We start from the raw sequence: 19,622 nt of genomic DNA, 5'->3' as shown, positions 1-19,622 counted from the left end.
CTTAACATATGTGTTTAGAGTAATCTGGACAAATGTAGACGAACCAAGCTAATGTAAAAAACTTATACCTTGAAATAAGAGCGATATATCGAGACAGTTATAAGTGGACACTGGGTGCTAGGCTGACATCAGCTTGGTCTCAACATTAACGAATTTTGTCACAGTTGCAAAAATGCAAATCTTCGATTACCTTAATGCGGCTGTAAAGAATTATCTGGGTCCAAAATCAAGGACCTATTCAGATGTCATATTGCTACAGTTTGTATCTAATAGTACATTACGATAAATTCAAATTTTTGTCGTTAAATATCAAATTAGTTTTAATTTATAGTTCTTTAAAGTTAAGATATGTCAAAGAAATGAGATGATATAACTATGGTTTAACCTTTATTTTAACGTCGTCTATTGAACTTTTAGATGATATATAGAACCTTATAAATAAATGCGTTTTCGCTGTGTTATACGACCAAAAACTGGATAGGTTATAGAACACTATATTTCGAAAACTTGGAAATAATTCAGAGTGTAGAATTAAGTTTAGCTTGATGCTTAATTAAATTTATAATATTGGTCTATGGGTCCCTTTTTAAAGAGAATCTTCGCTGTGTAATAACATCTCAAATATGGTTTAAAATTGGATTTGTTTCAAACTTTAGGACAACTGCAGCAATGGATGCTAAAACCAATGTATAACATTGGTCTCTTGGTTCACAGTTCAAAAAAAAAAAATGCCAACATTTTCCTTTGTTAAAGAAAATCTATATTGTTTCATTATCCCCCTACATTTCCGAAAAATTCCATAAAATCTCAAGATGTGCTTACACTGATAAAAATCCATGCTTAATATATACGAAAAATGTCGTACATTGTACGAATCGTTCGTTGTTTCGCACCACGAAATTCTTTCATAATATATACGAAATTGTACGAAATATTTTAGTATAATGCAAAATATTCTTGAAAAAATTTATTTACATAAATTGAAAAAAGGGAATTTTGAATAAATATGGTAAAGTTTACGAAATATTAATTTATTCAAACATTTTTGTTTATTTTAAAATAAATTTTCTAATTTTAGTTCAAAATTATTCTCCACACGAATTTTCAATTTTTTTTTTTTATAATTCGAGAATAATATTATACTTTTTCTTAAATTTTATAAAAATGTTGTAGATTTATTTAATCATAATATAATTAATAACAATTTCGCTAAAATTTAAGAAAAAAAATATTACGAAAGGTTTTCGTACTTTCGTAAAAATAGAAAAGGGTTTTATTAAATAAATATTTCGTATTATACACGAAATTTTTGTAAATATTAGGAAAATAGAAGTTACGAAATCTTTTTTCGTAAAGTTGAGCATGAATTATTTTCAGTGTAGACATTACTAATATTTTACGTTGTTTTTGTAGGTCTAGTTTTACGAAATTTCTTTCTACATTTTCTATATGTTTTCGAAAAGTTTTATTAAAACACATAAATGTGCATAAACATTAATAATATTTTACTAAATTTCTTATGTGTTTCAAGTCAATTTATGATATTTTTACAAAAATCAATTAGAAACATGATCTTCACTAAATAAAAACTGTTTAAAAAACAAATTTATAATTAAAAAAAAAAAGAAACCCACCTTCATAATTTTTGTAGGTCTAGTGACTGGAACATCATAATCCATGGCACAATAACTGTTATTAGATTTATCCAACATGTTGCTAAATATTCTAATATCTTCTTTTTTTACCCAAACAATTTTCTTTTAATATTTTTTTATTATTTTTGTATTTTTTTGAAATATTCTCAAATTATCAATTTAAACACTCATGTTTCTAAAAAAAAATTTTATGTTTTCTTTTTTTCTTATTTATGTCGCCACAAATAACATCGAGTACTTTAGATATATTTAATCCAGGACAATATAAATAAAGTAACTCGATACTTTGTTGTTTATTTTTCAAATATTTTAGCTTTTTGTTTCAAAAGAGGTATTCAATGGTATGATATTTTTTTTAAATTTAATATTTCATGTTTTTTTTTTTAATTTTTTTCTAAAGAAAAAACTTTATTTTTTAAACTTTTTTATTTTTTATGTGATTTTTTCTTATTTCAATCATGTATTTGTTGTATTGTTGTTGTTATATGGGTTGTTTATTTTGTTTTCTAAAATCAAGTTTAATATAAAAACTGGCAGAATACACAGATACACACAAACACTCACACATCAAAAAGCCAGAGTTAAACAGAAAAAGTTGCCAAAAAATTCACAAAAAAAAATCACAAAAATTCGGTAAACAACTCGAGAAGAAATCTCCAACAACAATGCCAAATTTGAGCAAATCACCACTACCACAAACAATTTTTAACAGATATTTATTGTATGTTATTAACTTGGCTTATTGTTGTTCGTAAGAAAGCTTTTTTGTTTTTGCACTAATTTTTGTTTTTATTTTGATAAATGCGTTCGTTTGTCGTTGTCTCTTTTTTAAAACATTTTCTATTCGTTTTTGCTGTTTAAACCGTGTTTTACGTACAAAATATTTATTCGTTTTTTTTTTAACTCTTTTACGTCGTTTCTTAACGACAGAAGTTTTATAGAAATTTTAAATTCATATAAAAATTTTGAAATTCCGCTAGTACTTCGTTAAACGTACCGCAACGCAGCAAGTATCTCGTGGAACTAATTTTCATTTTGAAGATACAATTTGTTTACTGTGTTTGTTTTTGTTTTGTTTCGGTGTGAAATGTTGTGATACATTGAGAGTGTTTGTGTAAGCAAGAATGTGTTTAATGTTGAGATATGATGCTAGCAACATGTTGCTAGTGGGGTGACCAACCTTATGCGGAAGAAATGTTGTGTGTAAAGAAATTTGTAATCTTTTAGTTGATTTTAAAAAGTCAAACCCAGAGACTAAAGACACACTTATTGAAATAATTGAGCTGCCTTGATTCCTTAACTTCACACTTTTCCATTAAATTGGATTTTCGAAAGAAACCCTATAGAAACCTTACCCAACTTTTACAAAAACTTAATTTTATAGGGGATTGGAAGGCAATAAGAACGATATACGATCGCTTGAAGTAATGGAATGATGGATTGGGCCCCAAAGATAATGAGACGAAGTAGAACTTTACAAAATTGACGAATAGAACGGATTCTCTCCTACGTTCTACAGAATCCGTTCGTATGCGGAGAGCACAAGGAAACTATAAACACACATTCTTTATTATTGTCAAATATCTTGAGATTCAGATACTTTATTCTTCACACTGATTAAAAATACTTTAAGTAAACCGACTACAAAAGACCCCACAGATTCCTAAGGATATAACTAAACAATTATTTAGTTTAAACCATGTTATAAGCAAAATTATAAATCTAAATTCTTTAGAAAAGTTTACTCTGGTGTATTGTTGAGTCTATAAGGAAATTCTTATCTATAGTTTTCCATAAAATAAGCCAGTTATAACAAATTTGTTTAATAAAACTTCCTTTACCTTTTATAACGGGTTTATCCCGAGTGCCAGAACAATTTCTTGCTTTTACAAGTACGTTATCTCACACACACAAATAAAATTTATCAAAGAGCTCACTTGACGCTCTCTCGCTCACTCTACACTTACCTGCCATTAACAAATATTTATATAGACCAGTAAAAGTTAAAATAAAGTAGGAAAATCCTTATTTTAATATATTAATAAAATTAATTTTTATTGCCAAAATTTTCCTCTATTAAAGAAAATCTTTATATTTTTATTGTCTGCCTACTTTTTCTTTAGATCTCTGAAAAGTTCAATAAAATCTCAAGGTGTATTTCCGTGCTGTTAATAATCTGCGAAATTAAAATCCCACAATATTTTCCCATGACAAATTTATTTTTATGTGTTACAACTAAATTTATTTTATTTTTATAGATAATCTTTTTTGAGTTTTTCTCGCTTTCATATATTTTATTTGTGATTTTTGGCAGTGTAACAAAATTTTTATAAAAATATGGTTTATCTACGTAATAGTTGGAAAATATTGAAGATATTTTAAAAAATTAAATTTGTTGGTATGGGACAGTTTACAGGGGATTCTTATTAACTTGGACAATTCAGAATTCAGAAGAATTAAGTTTAACTGTTTTCGTTTTCACATCTATTTAACTACCTACCTACCTACCTACCTACCTACCTATCTATCTATCTATCTATCTATCTATCTATCTATCTATCTATCTATCTATCTATCTATCTATCTATCTATCTATCTATCTATCTATCTATCTATCTATCTATCTATCTATCTATCTATTTATCTATCTATCTATCTATCTATCTATCTATCTATCTATCTATCTATCTATCTATCTATCTATCTATCTATCTATCTATCTATCTATCTAAGGAGTGAGATCGAAAAATTCTTAACATACATATATGTTTATAAAAAAGAAACCACTAAACTTACAGCTTTATTTTTTTATTTGATTCAAATTATTATTATAATTTACAAAAAAAAATATTTTTATAGTTTTAATCACTAGTGATAAAATTTTGAACCCTTTTCGGAAACCCTTCCATTAACGTTTTTATAGAGCTTTCTGTCACTTTGCTCGAACATGTAGTCCATCTCCGTTTAAAATCTACCACACTTTTGGACACCTTTTTTGTACTCTTCCATTCTCTTTTAACAAGAGCCCAATATCTCTCCACTGGCCTTAGCTCCGGGCAGTTTGGAGGATTTGCCTCTCTTGGTACAAATACCACATTATTGTTCTTGTACCACTCAAGGGCTTGTTTACCATAGTGACAGGATGCCAAGTCAGGCCAAAAATAAGTGGACACATTATGAAGTCTTATGAATGGAAGCAGCCTTTTTTGTAAACATTCCTTGATGTAAATTTCGGTATTTATAGAGCCCGTTGTAACAAATGATTGGCTTCTTTTGCCGCAACTGCATATTGCTTGCCATACCAAGAAATTTCTGGGAAATTTTGTCTGCTTTTGGGTCCTAAACTTTTCTTCAACATTCCCTCGAGCATCAGCAACATAAAACTTTTCGTCATCCATTATGCAGCAAGAATATTTTTTTTATAAAACTTGACTTCAATTTCCGTGCTCTGTTTTTGGCCTCTAAATTTTTAGCAGCATTCCTGTCAGGAACTTTTTGAGCCTTGTATGTTTTTAAACCTGCATTAGCTTTAACTTTTCGTACCAAATAGTCCGAGCACTGAGCTAACCGAGCTGCTTTCCTACCGGATGTGTTGGGAGCTCTTTTGAAAATGCGTTCTATTTTTTGGCTTTAGAAACATCATGTGGACCATTCCTTCTACCTGAACCAGGTTTTCTATCAACTGACAAGTTCTCCCGGTACTGTTTAATAACATTGGAAACAGTTTGACGGCAGACCTTTGTATGCTTGGCCAACTTTTATAATTTCAGTACGCACTTTTTTCTGGTCACTCATTTTAATCAGATTAACAAAAAATTAATATAATTGACATTACACATAATAACTGACATGTTTTTCAAAGGTAACTTGATCAAAAAAAAATCTAATAATACTTTGGTTGAAAAATGTAATGAAAAACGTGTGTTAAGAATTTTTCGATCTCACTCCTTATCTATCTATCATCTATCTATTTATTTATCTACTTATCTTTCTATCAATTTATCTATTTATCTATCTATTTATCTATCTATCTATCTATCTATCTATCTATCTATCTATCTATCTATCTATCTATCTATCTATCTATCTATCTATCTATCTATCTATCTATCTATCTATCTATATCTATCTATCTATCTATCTATCTATCTATCTATCTATCTATCTATCTATATATCTTTATATCCATCTATCTATCTATCTATCTATCTATCTATCTATCTATCTATCTATCTATCTATCTATTTATCTATCTATTTATCTATCAATCTATCTATCTATCTATCTATCTATCTATCTATCTATCTATCTATCTATCTATCTATCTATTTATCTATCTATTTATCTATCAATCTATCTATCTATCTATCTATCTATCTATCTATCTATCTATCTATCTATCTATCTATCTATCTATCTATCTATCTATCTATCTATCTATCTATCTATCTATCTATCTATCTATCTATCTATCTATCTATCTATCTATCTATCTATCTATCTATCTATCTATCTATCTATCTATCTATCTAACTAACTTTTTAATAGACTTTTCCTCTCCACTCATGGTAACTGATCTCAATAATATAATTTAGTTTAATATGATTTTTCTTAATAGTTAACGAATTTACTCAAAATTTTGTTTTTTAACTAAGACCTCATTAAGTCAACAATTAAAACAAATTATATTAACCTGGCGCCATTAATAGTAATTTTAAGATTAATTATCATACAAATTACAGGCACATTAGTTGAGCTGATTAAAAACAAATAAAATTTTTAATAATTTATTTATTTTTTACATATTAAGCTAACAACTAAATCAATAATGATTTTTTTAAAAAAAATGCTACAGCTCGAAAAAGTGTGGGGGAGTAACGAATAAAAAATTGACTTTAAACGAAAATGCCTCTAAAAAATAATGACGTTAAAATATTTAAACTACACATCAAAACCACAAAATTTGAATTTTTTATAATTTTATGAGTTTATATTAGATTTAAATTGATTTAGAAAAAAATATTTTTTTTGAAATTAATTGATTTTCTAAAGAATTAAGAGATCAACACATTTATTAGAAAGGTGGGTGTTAAAAAGTTAGATAAAGCAAACAACAATTATATTTCTTTTTGTATAATGTAACCAATATTTGTTATAACATGTCAATGTCAAAAGTCAAACTTGCTTAACAGATTGATGAAAAGATCAATAAGATCAAGGGAAGGGTTTCCTTGTTTCTTTTTGGGGTTTCTTGTTGTAAGAAAGAAATATAGAAAGTAAATAATACAAGAAGGAAAGTAACAAGTATTTTATGATAAACCTAAATCCATAATAAATAATAAAAAAGTCAACAAAAGGAGTGTCGTTTTTTTTGTGGTTGGAAATCATATACTTGTTTGCCAGTTTGAAATGTATTTTGTTTTCTTCTTGCAACAATGAAATATTTAATTTTTGTGACTTCTTACTTCCCTTTTCTTAAAACCTTAAATAGTTAAATAAAGAAAGGTGATTTTTATTGTTCCCAGTTGTTGATATTCATACATAGCTGGCATATCAAATGTCAAAAATTTAAATATTTGGGGTATTTTTTGTGAATAGTTTTATTTACTTTAATAGACAGACATAGACAGACGCATTTAATTATAATTGGTAGTTAAAAAACCACTAAACCTGTGGATTTTGTTAGAAATTTGTTTGTAAATAATCGTATGATTCATTTAAAATTACTACGAACTAATTAAAATAGGTAGAAATCACCTGCTTTTATTATTTATGCAAATATTGTAGCTTTTGTAGTGGGTTTTAGGTTGTTTTTTTTTTAGATAATTGATAAGAAATGCAAATAGTAGGTTTTGGTTTTTTATCGCGACTATCTATCTATCTATCTATCTATCTATCTATCTATCTATCTATCTATCTATCTATCTATCTATCTATCTATCTATCTATCTATCTATCTATCTATCTATCTATTACCTAAACGCCCATACCTACGATTCAATATGATGTAATATTGAAAAATTTTAAAAATATTACAAAAATCAATATAAAATTCTTAATAATAAAAAGAAATAATTGAAAATTAACGCTGAAAATATACTAAATAAATTGACAAATCTTACTTAAATCACATTTTATTTTATATGTGTAACATATTGTCAGTTTAAGTATATCGCGATAAAAAACCAAAACCTACTATTTGCATTTCTTATCAATTATCTAAAAAAAAAACAACCTAAAACCCACTACAAAAGCTACAATATTTGCATAAATAATAAAAGCAGGTGATTTCTACCTATTTTAATTAGTTCGTAGTAATTTTAAATGAATCATACGATTATTTACAAACAAATTTCTAACAAAATCCACAGGTTTAGTGGTTTTTTAACTACCAATTATAATTAAATGCGTCTGTCTATGTCTGTCTATTAAAGTAAATAAAACTATTCACAAAAAATACCCCAAATATTTAAATTTTTGACATTTGATATGCCAGCTATGTATGAATATCAACAACTGGGAACAATAAAAATCACCTTTCTTTATTTAACTATTTAAGGTTTTAAGAAAAGGGAAGTAAGAAGTCACAAAAAATTAAATATTTCATTGTTGCAAGAAGAAAACAAAATACATTTCAAACTGGCAAACAAGTATGATTTCCAACCACAAAAAAACGACACTCCTTTTGTTGACTTTTTTATTATTTATTATGGATTTAGGTTTATCATAAAATACTTGTTACTTTCCTTCTTGTATTATTTACTTTCTATATTTCTTTCTTACAACAAGAAACCCCAAAAAGAAACAAGGAAACCCTTCCCTTGATCTTATTGATCTTTTCATCAATCTGTTAAGCAAGTTTGACTTTTGACATTGACATGTTATAACAAATATTGGTTACATTATACAAAAAGAAATATAATTGTTGTTTGCTTTATCTAACTTTTTAACACCCACCTTTCTAATAAATGTGTTGATCTCTTAATTCTTTAGAAAATCAATTAATTTCAAAAAAAATATTTTTTTCTAAATCAATTTAAATCTAATATAAACTCATAAAATTATAAAAAATTCAAATTTTGTGGTTTTGATGTGTAGTTTAAATATTTTAACGTCATTATTTTTTAGAGGCATTTTCGTTTAAAGTCAATTTTTTATTCGTTACTCCCCCACACTTTTTCGAGCTGTAGCATTTTTTTTAAAAAAATCATTATTGATTTAGTTGTTAGCTTAATATGTAAAAAATAAATAAATTATTAAAAATTTTATTTGTTTTTAATCAGCTCAACTAATGTGCCTGTAATTTGTATGATAATTAATCTTAAAATTACTATTAATGGCGCCAGGTTAATATAATTTGTTTTAATTGTTGACTTAATGAGGTCTTAGTTAAAAAACAAAATTTTGAGTAAATTCGTTAACTATTAAGAAAAATCATATTAAACTAAATTATATTATTGAGATCAGTTACCATGAGTGGAGAGGAAAAGTCTATTAAAAAGTTAGTTAGATAGATAGATAGATAGATAGATAGATAGATAGATAGATAGATAGATAGATAGATAGATAGATAGATAGATAGATAGATAGATAGATAGATAGATAGATAGATAGATAGATAGATAGATAGATAGATAGATAGATAGATAGATAGATAGATAGATAGATAGATAGATAGATAGATAGATAGATAGATAGATAGATAGATAGATAGATAGATAGATAGATAGATAGATAGATAGATAGATAGATAGAAAACATATTTTTATTTTCAGTTCAGATTTAAGTTCTCATCTCAAGTAATAATTAAGCGTTTCACCTCCATTCTGTATTATTTAAAAAGTTGAAATATTACCTACAGTGTTACATATCTGCAAACTTAATTTTGTGAATGAAGTAAACATGTACGATAGACACAGGGGGTTAAATACTACAGTCGGCTTAGCATTCTAATATTATTCATTTAGAAGAGAATATTAAACAAAATACATAAAAATCAATTTGAATCCTTAAACATTTGTTAGCCATACCATTCAAACAAATTAACACTTTTCAGAATAATTGCATGTCCACATGTGTCTCAGTCGTAGCATAAAACAATAAGATGCATAAACATTTTAATCCCAACTACAAATATATTATGACACGTACACACAGCGAACAGTGAACAATGGCATACATTTGTGCATATAATGCTATAATCCCAAACATAAAATAATCTTAAAGGATTTAAAATAATTTCCAGTAAAAGTCCAAAAATTAAAGAAGACGACACAAAACACCCTCATAATTCTCTTGGTTTTTAACAACTTTATTTAGTTAGCATTTCCTTAATTAATACCAAGATAATCATAAATTTTTGTTTAATGGTTACAAGTTCTTTTTTCTTTCTTTTAATTCAATTTAAAAATTTTTTTTAATTTAAATTCAAAAACGAGCCCTCAACCCACTACTAGCGCGATTATGAAAACCTCTCACACTACTGCGGGTGCGAAAAAATAAATTTGAAACAAAATTTCAACATGTGGTGACTGTTAAATTATTGGTTGTGGTGTTTGTTTTTGTTTTTCTCCCCCCTTTTTGCGGGTGGTTGCCACTGACTGGGCTTGTTTTGGATCGGTTTCGTATATAAAAATATTGATTCTATAAAAGTGAAATATATAAATAAATGAATGAATGAATGAATGAAACTGACGATGATGATGATGGTCACGTGACTTTGCAAATTTCCAACGTCTTTGTTCATCAGCAAATGAAGTGAAACATTACTATTTGTTTAATGGTGGATGATAATTTGTTGTTAAAAATTCTAAGGGTAGCAAGTAACATTATAACTTGTTAGAAAATTGACATCTACATTTAAAATGGTAATTGGTATATTTTGTCGTTAAAAATGAAGAAGAAATTCAAAATTTACATAAAAACCTAATTACATACATACATATGTATGTATTTGTATTTTGAAAACACACGCCAACAAAAAGAAATGATGTTAAAATTAAAAAAAAAGAAAACAAGTCATTTAATTTACACAAGTGTGTTGATGAATTTTTGTTTAAACTTTTTTTCTTTTTAAATAAACTTCCTCTATTTACTTTTTTGCAAAAAAAAGAAAATTTTAAACGTGTAATAAAATGTAATAATTAAACAGTCATATAATGAGAACAACAATGTTTTTGTAGAGTTTTATTGTGTAATACGCTATAGTATGTAGTATCAAGTTGTATGAAGGATTTGCTGTCAAACAAACTTTTTGCCAAAAACATTAATTACACATTATCATTTTAACTTAAGATTTTTAAGTCATTATTTTAATACAATTATGACATTGCAGACACTTACAAATAGGAAGTGAAATAAGTACTTACTATGGTTGCTTGCTAATAAGTCCATCTTATAGTTTTCAAACAAAAATATAAAATGTTTCTGTTTCTGTGTAAATCAAATTGAGAAACAAATATTTAGGAGTCATTACTAGACTTCTTCTAAGTAATGTGGAAGGTATGTAATAATCTTAGAAAATAAGTTTTCGAGTAAGCATAAGTCATTTCCAAGTATTATTTTGCCACTAGTTTTACTACTGTCGACTGGACTCTTGTTCAGATTGGATAGCCCCAACTAAAGACCAAACTAAAATCTTTAGATTGGAATATAGTCAAGCTAATGAACTAGATATAGTCCAGACAATAAACTATGCATAGTCAAAACTCTAGACTAATTTTAGTCCAAATACTTTACTAGAGACCCCCACTATAGCCTGTAGTCTAGGCTAAGATAGTCTAGATATAGGATATTTATTTAAATTCTACTACCATTCTCTAGACTTTAGTCTAGTTTGTAAACTAGAAACTTGTTTAGACTATAATCTACGCTATAGTCCAGTTTATAAAGTACAGACTTCACCATAGGCCAAACTAAATGCTAAACTCTAAACTTTAGATTGAAATATAGGCGGGCTACGAAACTAGATATAGTCCAGACAATAAACTATATGCCATCAAGACTATAGTTTAAACTTCAGTCCTAAGAATAGACCAGACCATTATCTAGAATATACTTCAGACTGTAAGATTTAAATATTTACTAGTTTGTCACTAATTCTTCATATTCAAACAATAGATTTCACTACAGTCCAGTTTATAAACTAACTTCAACGTAGCCCAAACTAAAGACTTAACTTAAAACCATCATACGAACTATGGCATCGACTATTGACTGAACTATTGTCCAGAGTCTGGACTTCAGACTACAGAAATACTTTTACCATTGACTAGACTCTAGTCCACATTATAGACTAGAAACTTGTCCTAATTACAGATTACATTTACACAGTTTGAAAACTATAGACTTCAAACTAAAGTCTTAATTTAAAACTTTAGTTAAGTTTAGTTTAGATATAGTCCAGACAAGCCATGTGTATGGGGGTATGGTGGACAAGGTGAAATAATGAACCGATTTTAACCATTTTCAAAATGAACCAAAAGAAAGGTTTGCAAACTGAAAAGGTTTACATGGATTTAGAAAATTTTTCTGAGCCGATTGGTATACTTTAGAGTGGGTATAGAACCAATATTTCAATGCATTACATACATCAGCACAAACACCAATATACCCTCTTTCACTAAAGTGGTATAGGGTACAACTATAGTCCAATATTTCTACTAGACCATCATCCATACTATGGTCTGGAATAAAATCCCGGCTATTGACTAGAACCCATTTAACTATAACCCGTATATTATTTTATCATAAGTCGAGGTTATTATTCAAACTGTTGAAGAATCTACAGCCGATTTTGTGTATTATATATTAAAGTTCATTCATGATAGAAAATGTGATTAATCATGGACTATATTTCAGGATCTACACTTTACTATAGTCTATTATATAGACTTTACCCTAGTACAAACTAAAGTCTTTATTCTTAACATATATACTAGAATATAGTCCAGACTATAGATTTAACTATAATAAAGAATATCGACTGAAGACTAGACATTAGACTAGTCCATATTCTATACAAATTTAGAGGCTATAAACTAATTATTTAAGATTTTACAGACGTTTTGGAAGTTTTTTATATATTATATAAAAATCGATCGTTAATCTTAGGAACTTCTAAAACAGAATATATAAATAATGCTTAATCAAAAAATAGATCTGTCTGATCGTATGGCATGATCAAGAGCAAATTCTACACATATTAATATTAGAAGCAAACATTAGAATCTATTATATAAAATATATCCTTTAAAAGAGTAAACTTGGCCCACTCTTATACATGATGGGTATAAGACTAAACTCATAAACTCTCAATCAAACGTATATAAAGCTTTGACAAATGTTTATGAATAAGACAGAATTTCACATGATATTTAAAATAAATATTTATAAAGAAATTTCTGAAAATATTCAAATAAAAATAATATTGAAACACTAAAAGAAAACATTGAACTAAACCGACAAAATATTTATCCAAAAAAAAGACGTAAACATATTTAAAACAAAAATTCCAAACTATACACCCCCCACTGAAAGATACCAGGAAATTGTTAACGATTTTGTTATTTTGTCAAACCTTTCTGTCAATCGTCCATTTATTCATTCATACTTTTCAAAACAAATGAACCGCCTTTAGTCTTCAAACATACAAATAAGGCCTCCTCTAATGTGATTTACGAGGAGTAAAATTGAAAGAATAATAAAGAATTTATGAATGGAAATGTTATGGGTTTTTCTCTTCTTTTCGAAGAAAAGGAATTCACAAATAAGTAAACAGTAGTAGTTGTAGTGCGAGTACAACTTGAGTAAATTAGAGACGCATGTGCCCTTTTAAGTAGTTTAAGGATCAGCTTATTTTTTTTTTTTTTTTTTTGGTTTTTTCTAGCCAAAGAAATATTTTCATTCATCGATTGATGAATACAACAAGTCATTGTTTTTGTATAGACAATAAAGACAAATCCCCAACAAATAAGTACATGAAAAGTATACTCATCTTGCTCGTTCAATGTTCACTTTAGTGGCTTAAGCGTCACGCTTGTGTTTCATATAATCAAGTAACTAAAACCTCACAGTCATTTAGAAAAACCGGCAGTCAGCCCCTTGTTATTCTTTGTCAAGGAAAATGGTCAGAGCATTAGAGGCCCTTGTGATTTAAATTGTATTTGTTTAAGTGAAAGTATGTCGATGCTACAGAGAAAAAGAATTATACACATTTTACTAATTAGGTATGAAAAATCATTAAGAAAGATTTCAATACCACAGCTCACCAACAACACATGGTGTGATTTTTTTTTCTTTTACGTTATTTAATTGATGAGGCTGGGGTTAAGAATTCATATAAAAATACTTGAAATTAAGATTTAAATGAATAATTTTTTTTTCCACTTTTCTTTTGTGTTTCTTTTTCCCAACCTATTCTAGGAAAAAACGAAAATCTTAAGAATTTTTACTCTAAAAACTGTTAAAGAATTTCAAAACAAAAGTGTTATAGTTTGAAAAATCCAAACCAAAAAATATTATATGTGGAATTTTTCCACCAAATCAAACCATTTCAAAAATAAATCCCTTTTTTCAATATTAATGACTTTGATTTGAAATGTAAATTGTTTCCACTTGAAATTTTATTAATGTTCTTTTTCTTTTCTTATACGAATTTTTATATAAAATCAATTCCCAGTGTAAAAATTTATTTCGAGAAATTTGAAATGCTAATCAATTAGTTTGATTTTTCATTCTTTCTTAAGTCTCTATTGTGATTTATCGTTTCTACTTTCCCCCTTTTCTTTGGGGGTTTTTATGTGAAAAATAAATATTGAATATTAAAATTTTAAACTTCATAAATATCTTTCTTTTATATTTAATGCCCTTGATTTTGTTTATATTATATCGAAAATGTAAATATCTTTAAATTAAAATCTAATGAAATTTGAGCTTATGAGTGATATTTCCAATTCAAATATTTATTAACCCCTCTCAGCATGAAAAAAAGTAATAAAAATTTATATTATATTTATTTTCAACAGTTGGGTTTTTAACAATTATCCCCTGGACTATAAAATAGTATAAAAGAGTCTATAGTCTAAACTATATACAGTCTAAAGTCTGGACCATAGGATTAATCCAGACTATTAGAAATACAGTCCGGATTATAGAACAGTCTATATAGTATAGACTATAGACTGTTCTATAGTTAAAACCATAGTCAAGACTATAGATTATTCTATAGTTTCGACTATAGTTTAGACTAGGCTATATTCTGGAAGTTCAAACGATATATAGTCTGGAGTATACAACGTTTAATAGTCTGGACTATAGGAAAGTCTACAGTCTGGATTATACAATTGTGAAGAGTCTGCACTATACATTATTCTATAGTCTTAACTATAGAATAGTTTAGCTCAGTTCTAGTTCAGTTCTAGTTCAGTTCTAGTTCAGTTCTAGTTCAGTTCTAATTCAGTTCTAATTCAGTTCTAGTTTAGTTCTAGTTCAGTTCTAGTTTAGTTCTAGTTCAGTTCTAGTTCAGTTCTAGTTCAGTTCTAGTTCAGTTCTAGTTCAGTTCTAGTTCAGTTCTAGTTCAGTTCTAGTTCAGTTCTAGTTCAGTTCTAGTTCAGTTCTAGTTCAGTTCTAGTTCAGTTCTAGTTCAGTTCTAGTTCAGTTCTAGTTCAGTTCTAGTTCAGTTCTAGTTCAGTTCTATTTCAGTTCTAGTTCAATTTTAGTTCAATTTTAGTTCAGTTCTAGTTCAGTTTTAGTTCAGTTCTATATTATAGAAAAGTCTATAGTCTTAATCTCTTTGACGTTTTTTTTTTTTTTTTTTGAAGGCTGGACTATAGAAAAATCTATTATCTTGATTATAGAAAAAGTCTATAGTCCGTTAAAGGGTTAAAAATTGTATATTACATGGAATATCTCTAACGCTTAAGTGTGAACAAAATATCTTTTATTCCTTTTTAGAAAATGTTAAACAAATTTTGGAATAATTATCGAATTTTTTCCATTTTAAAATGATAACAGATAATATTTTAACACTTTCAGTTTACTATCCAAAGAATATAAAAATATTAAGTTAATAATTTTATTTGTTAAAACATAATGTCATAAAAAATGTGTTAAAAATTAAGATTTATCAAAGAAATATTTAAGCCTTAAGATATAAGATAAAATATAATACTAAAACAAATCTACAGATTTGAAAGATATACAAGAATAAAATGAATTTGCAAAACAAAATAAACTGAGTAATTATCCTATTAAAATTTTGTACAATAATCATATGATAATAATAAATTATTTAATTTATCTTATTTTGCATGAGAACTTCTTTAGTTAATATCTAAGTGGTATCTTAGATATTAACTAAATTAACTAAAGGGATAAAAAGCAACATCTTCCTTCATTACTTAAATGTTTAATTCATTTATCAAATATAGTTTCCAGACCAAAACTTTTTCCTCTGAGCACAGCTTGTTTAAAATATTCTTCTCAAAATACTATTGATACAACAAACTCTGAAACCAAAAAAATCTTATAACTTTCCATTAAGTAGCCTTAAGATGTCAACAAGTGTTTATAAGTACTTCCTAAATCTTGACACCTTTAAAGAAAAGGTTTCTTTTAAACATTTCTTTTGAATACTTACTTATACCCTGTTAAGTATGGCTTTTAGGTTAATGACATTATTAATTTGCTGACTCGCTAACAATTGACCGAAGTATTAACTCCCCAAAAAAACAAACAAAATAAAACCTTAGGACAGAAAAAGAACAAAATTTTCAACTACTGTCTTAAAAATCTCAGTTACTTTTATTCTTCTCTCTCTTCAAACATTCTTAAAAGAATCAAATTAAGCTAAAAAAATATATTTTATTTAAAACAAAAATATCATATAACCAAACATAACAGAAAATTTGTAAGCCTCGATATTCCTATTAGCAACTGATCTGAGGTTGTATGTTGCTCTTTGTTTTTTTTTTTAAGTTGTTGTTGTGATATTTTACATATAAATGTTAATGAAAAACGTATGCCGGATGCAAAAATTTAACATTTTTACACGTTATTTACTCTTTTTTTGCGAATTCATATTTGTAGTTGTTTTTGCTGCTGTCAGTTTTGTGGCAGCTACTGTTTTTTTGTTTCATTGCTTTGTAGCTGTTGTTGGTTTAATTTTTATTTATAAAATTCTCAAATTTCAAGATTGATTTACATATGAGAGTATGTATGGTTGCTTTTCATAAGCTTACTTCAGTAAATACATCTCTCCAGTATTGGTTTTGTGATATAGTTATTTCTGTATTTATCTTCAGTTCTAGTTCAGTTCTAGTTCAGTTCTAGTTCAGTTCTAGTTCAGTTCTAGTTCAGTTCTAGTTCAGTTCTAGTTCAGTTCTAGTTCAGTTCTAGTTCAGTTCTAGTTCAGTTCTAGTTCAGTTCTAGTTCAGTTCTAGTTCAGTTCTAGTTCAGTTCTAGTTCAGTTCTAGTTCAGTTCTAGTTCAGTTCTAGTTCAGTTCTAGTTCATTTCTAGTTCAGTTCTAGTTCGGTTCTAGTTCAGTTCTAAATATAAAAGTTGCATAATATTAACACAAAAAATTTCAATAATAATAATTTGACTCAAAAATTTGTGTAACAGTTTTAAAGAAATTACTTTTAATCTAACCCAATATTTTAGCATAAACTGCAAATGTTTTTTTTAATATTTATTTCATTACTTATTTAGAGTAGAAATGATGGGTGTGTGATTGGTAAATGATGTACAGAATACATTGTTTTTCAATTTAAACTTTCCAATATTTACCACAAACTTACAATAAAAACCTACATATGTATGTAGATGATTGCGGTTAAATTGTGTAAAAATGCGTTGTTTTTAACAATTTCACAAATGTGAGCAACACCTCAGATAAGGAAAACAAATCATTATTAGGAAATTTCTTTTTAAAAATTATACAAGTGTGCTGCACTTTGGAAATGTCAAATATTAACACATTTACTAACTTATTATGTAATATGTTTTTATTTTTGAAATGGTTAAAAATAATTCTGAAAATAGGTTGGTCAAGGTTGATTTCTTTTAATAAATTTGGTTTATATTCAATTTAACAACAATGTAGTTCTTTTTTAATAATAATACTTAATAGGACAAGCAGTTTGTAATGGGGTCGTTAGTATCAAGTTTTTTTAATGATTTTCAAAAAGGAATAATTTAACGAAAATGCAATCTGAACAAATAAATTGTAATCGGATCCAAAACAAACTATTGTTATTTTTATTGAAATTACCAAATGTATTAAATGAAAAAAATAAATTTTTTCAAAATCAATTAAATAACTGTAAATATATAAATTTCTTTAAAATAAACAATCACTTCAGCAACCCACCAACAACCACTACCTCAGCAAACTAACGAACCCGCAAACTGCAACAATCCACATAGTAAATCTATTTATGGTTAGATGTTTGTTTGTAGTTGCTGTTGGTTGTTGTACGAATTGGAAAGATAAAATTTCAAAACCACATGGTATTTCAAAATTTAAACAACCGACGACTATAATGTTGATGATGATGATGATGACAACAACCATCAGTTGTATTTTCAGCACAATTTAGACGATATATTCGTATAAAGACGATGAAACAGTAAAGAATACTACTAACAACACACATTTAAAAATAGATAAATTGAAAATTGTGTTGAAGTGGTAAGTAAATGTTGCATTTAAAAGTAATACTGCAAAAGTAAAAATGTTTCAATTACATTTGTTGCATCATCAGTAGACATCATAAACATCATTACCATTTCAATAATGATCATTATATGCGAAGATTCGATTACGGAAAAAATACAATTAAAACATTCTCACAACAAAATCGTGTTCAACATTTTTTTTTTCAATTTTGTGTTGCTGTTCATAGGAGTAATGATGTTGGTAATGATATTTAGTTAACTTATAATGATGAATTGTTTTGATTTTTTAATTTACTCTACATTTGTAAATATAAAATTGTGAAATTTTTGTTATAATTTCGATAAAATAATTTCTTGTTATAAAAGTGAAATGAAACTTAAAATATCCTACTCTAGGTTTTTTCTTCCCTACACATTTCATGAATTATGAATTTTTATATTTACCCAATTCGTTTAATCATTATCCATCCAATTATGCAAACTCCATTACTAATATTAGTTCTGTTCTAGTTCTGTTCTAGTTCTGTTCTAGTTCTGCTCTAGTTCAGTTCTAGTTCTAATTCAGTTCTAGTTCAGTTCTAGTTCTGCTCTAGTTCAGTTCTAGTTCAGTTCTAGTTCTAGTTCTGTTCTAGTTCTGTTCTAGTTCTGTTCTAGTTCTGTTCTAGTTCTGTTCTAGTTCTGTTCTAGTTCTGTTCTAGTTCTAGTTCTGTTCTAGTTCTGTTCTAGTTCTGTTCTAGTTCTGTTCTAGTTCTAGTTCTGTTCTAGTTCTGTTCTAGTTCTGTTCTAGTTCTGTTCTAGTTCTGTTCTAGTTCTGTTCTAGTTCTGTTCTAGTTCTGTTCTAGTTCTGTTCTAGTTCTGTTCTAGTTCTGTTCTAGTTCTGTTCTAGTTCTGTTCTAGTTCTGTTCTTGTTCTGCTCTAGTTCAGTTCTAGTTCATTTCTAGTTCAGTTCTAGTTCTGTTCTAGTTCTGTTCTAGTTTTGTTCTAGTTCTGTTTTAGTTCTGTTCTAGTTCTGTTCTAGTTCTGTTTTAGTTCTGTTCTAGTTCTGTTTTAGTTTTGTTCTAGTTCTGTTCTTGTTCTGTTCTAGTTCTGTTCTAGTTCTGTTCTAGTTCTGTTCTAGTTCTGTTCTAGTATTGTTCTAGTTCTGTTCTAGTTCTGTTCTGGTTCTGGTTCTGTTCTAGTTTTGTTCTAGTTCTGTTCTAGTTCTGTTCTAGTTCTGTTCTAGTTCTGTTCTAGTTTTGTTCTAGTTCTGTTCTAGTTATGTTCTAGTTCTGTTCTAGTTCTGTTCTAGT

General features: G+C 27.4%; 1 protein-coding gene across 3 annotated transcripts in view; it reads right to left on the bottom strand.

The window, feature by feature from the left end:
* The window catches only part of LOC111682737 (breast cancer anti-estrogen resistance protein 1), a 79,739-nt gene that overhangs the window by 48,433 nt on the left and 11,684 nt on the right, over positions 1–19,622 (bottom strand). Inside the window, exons 1-2 of one of the 3 annotated variants that reach the window (XM_046951197.1) lie at positions 2,533–2,683; positions 1,635–1,830 (exon numbers count right to left, since the gene is read on the bottom strand). The exons of 1 other annotated variant lie outside the window; for it this stretch is intronic. In XM_046951197.1, coding sequence (XP_046807153.1) covers positions 1,635–1,712 — 78 coding nt within the window. In that variant the 5' untranslated portion in view covers positions 1,713–1,830; positions 2,533–2,683. Of the gene's footprint in view, positions 1–1,634; positions 2,690–19,622 lie in introns of those variants that run through there. One more of the 3 variants, XM_046951196.1, reaches the window with a different exon arrangement.

Source organism: Lucilia cuprina, chromosome 5 (assembly GCF_022045245.1).
Source record: "Lucilia cuprina isolate Lc7/37 chromosome 5, ASM2204524v1, whole genome shotgun sequence".
Classification (NCBI taxonomy): domain Eukaryota; kingdom Metazoa; phylum Arthropoda; class Insecta; order Diptera; family Calliphoridae; genus Lucilia; species Lucilia cuprina.
The sequence above is the reverse complement of the archived record's forward strand: the minus strand, read 5'-3'. Positions and strand labels throughout refer to the sequence as shown.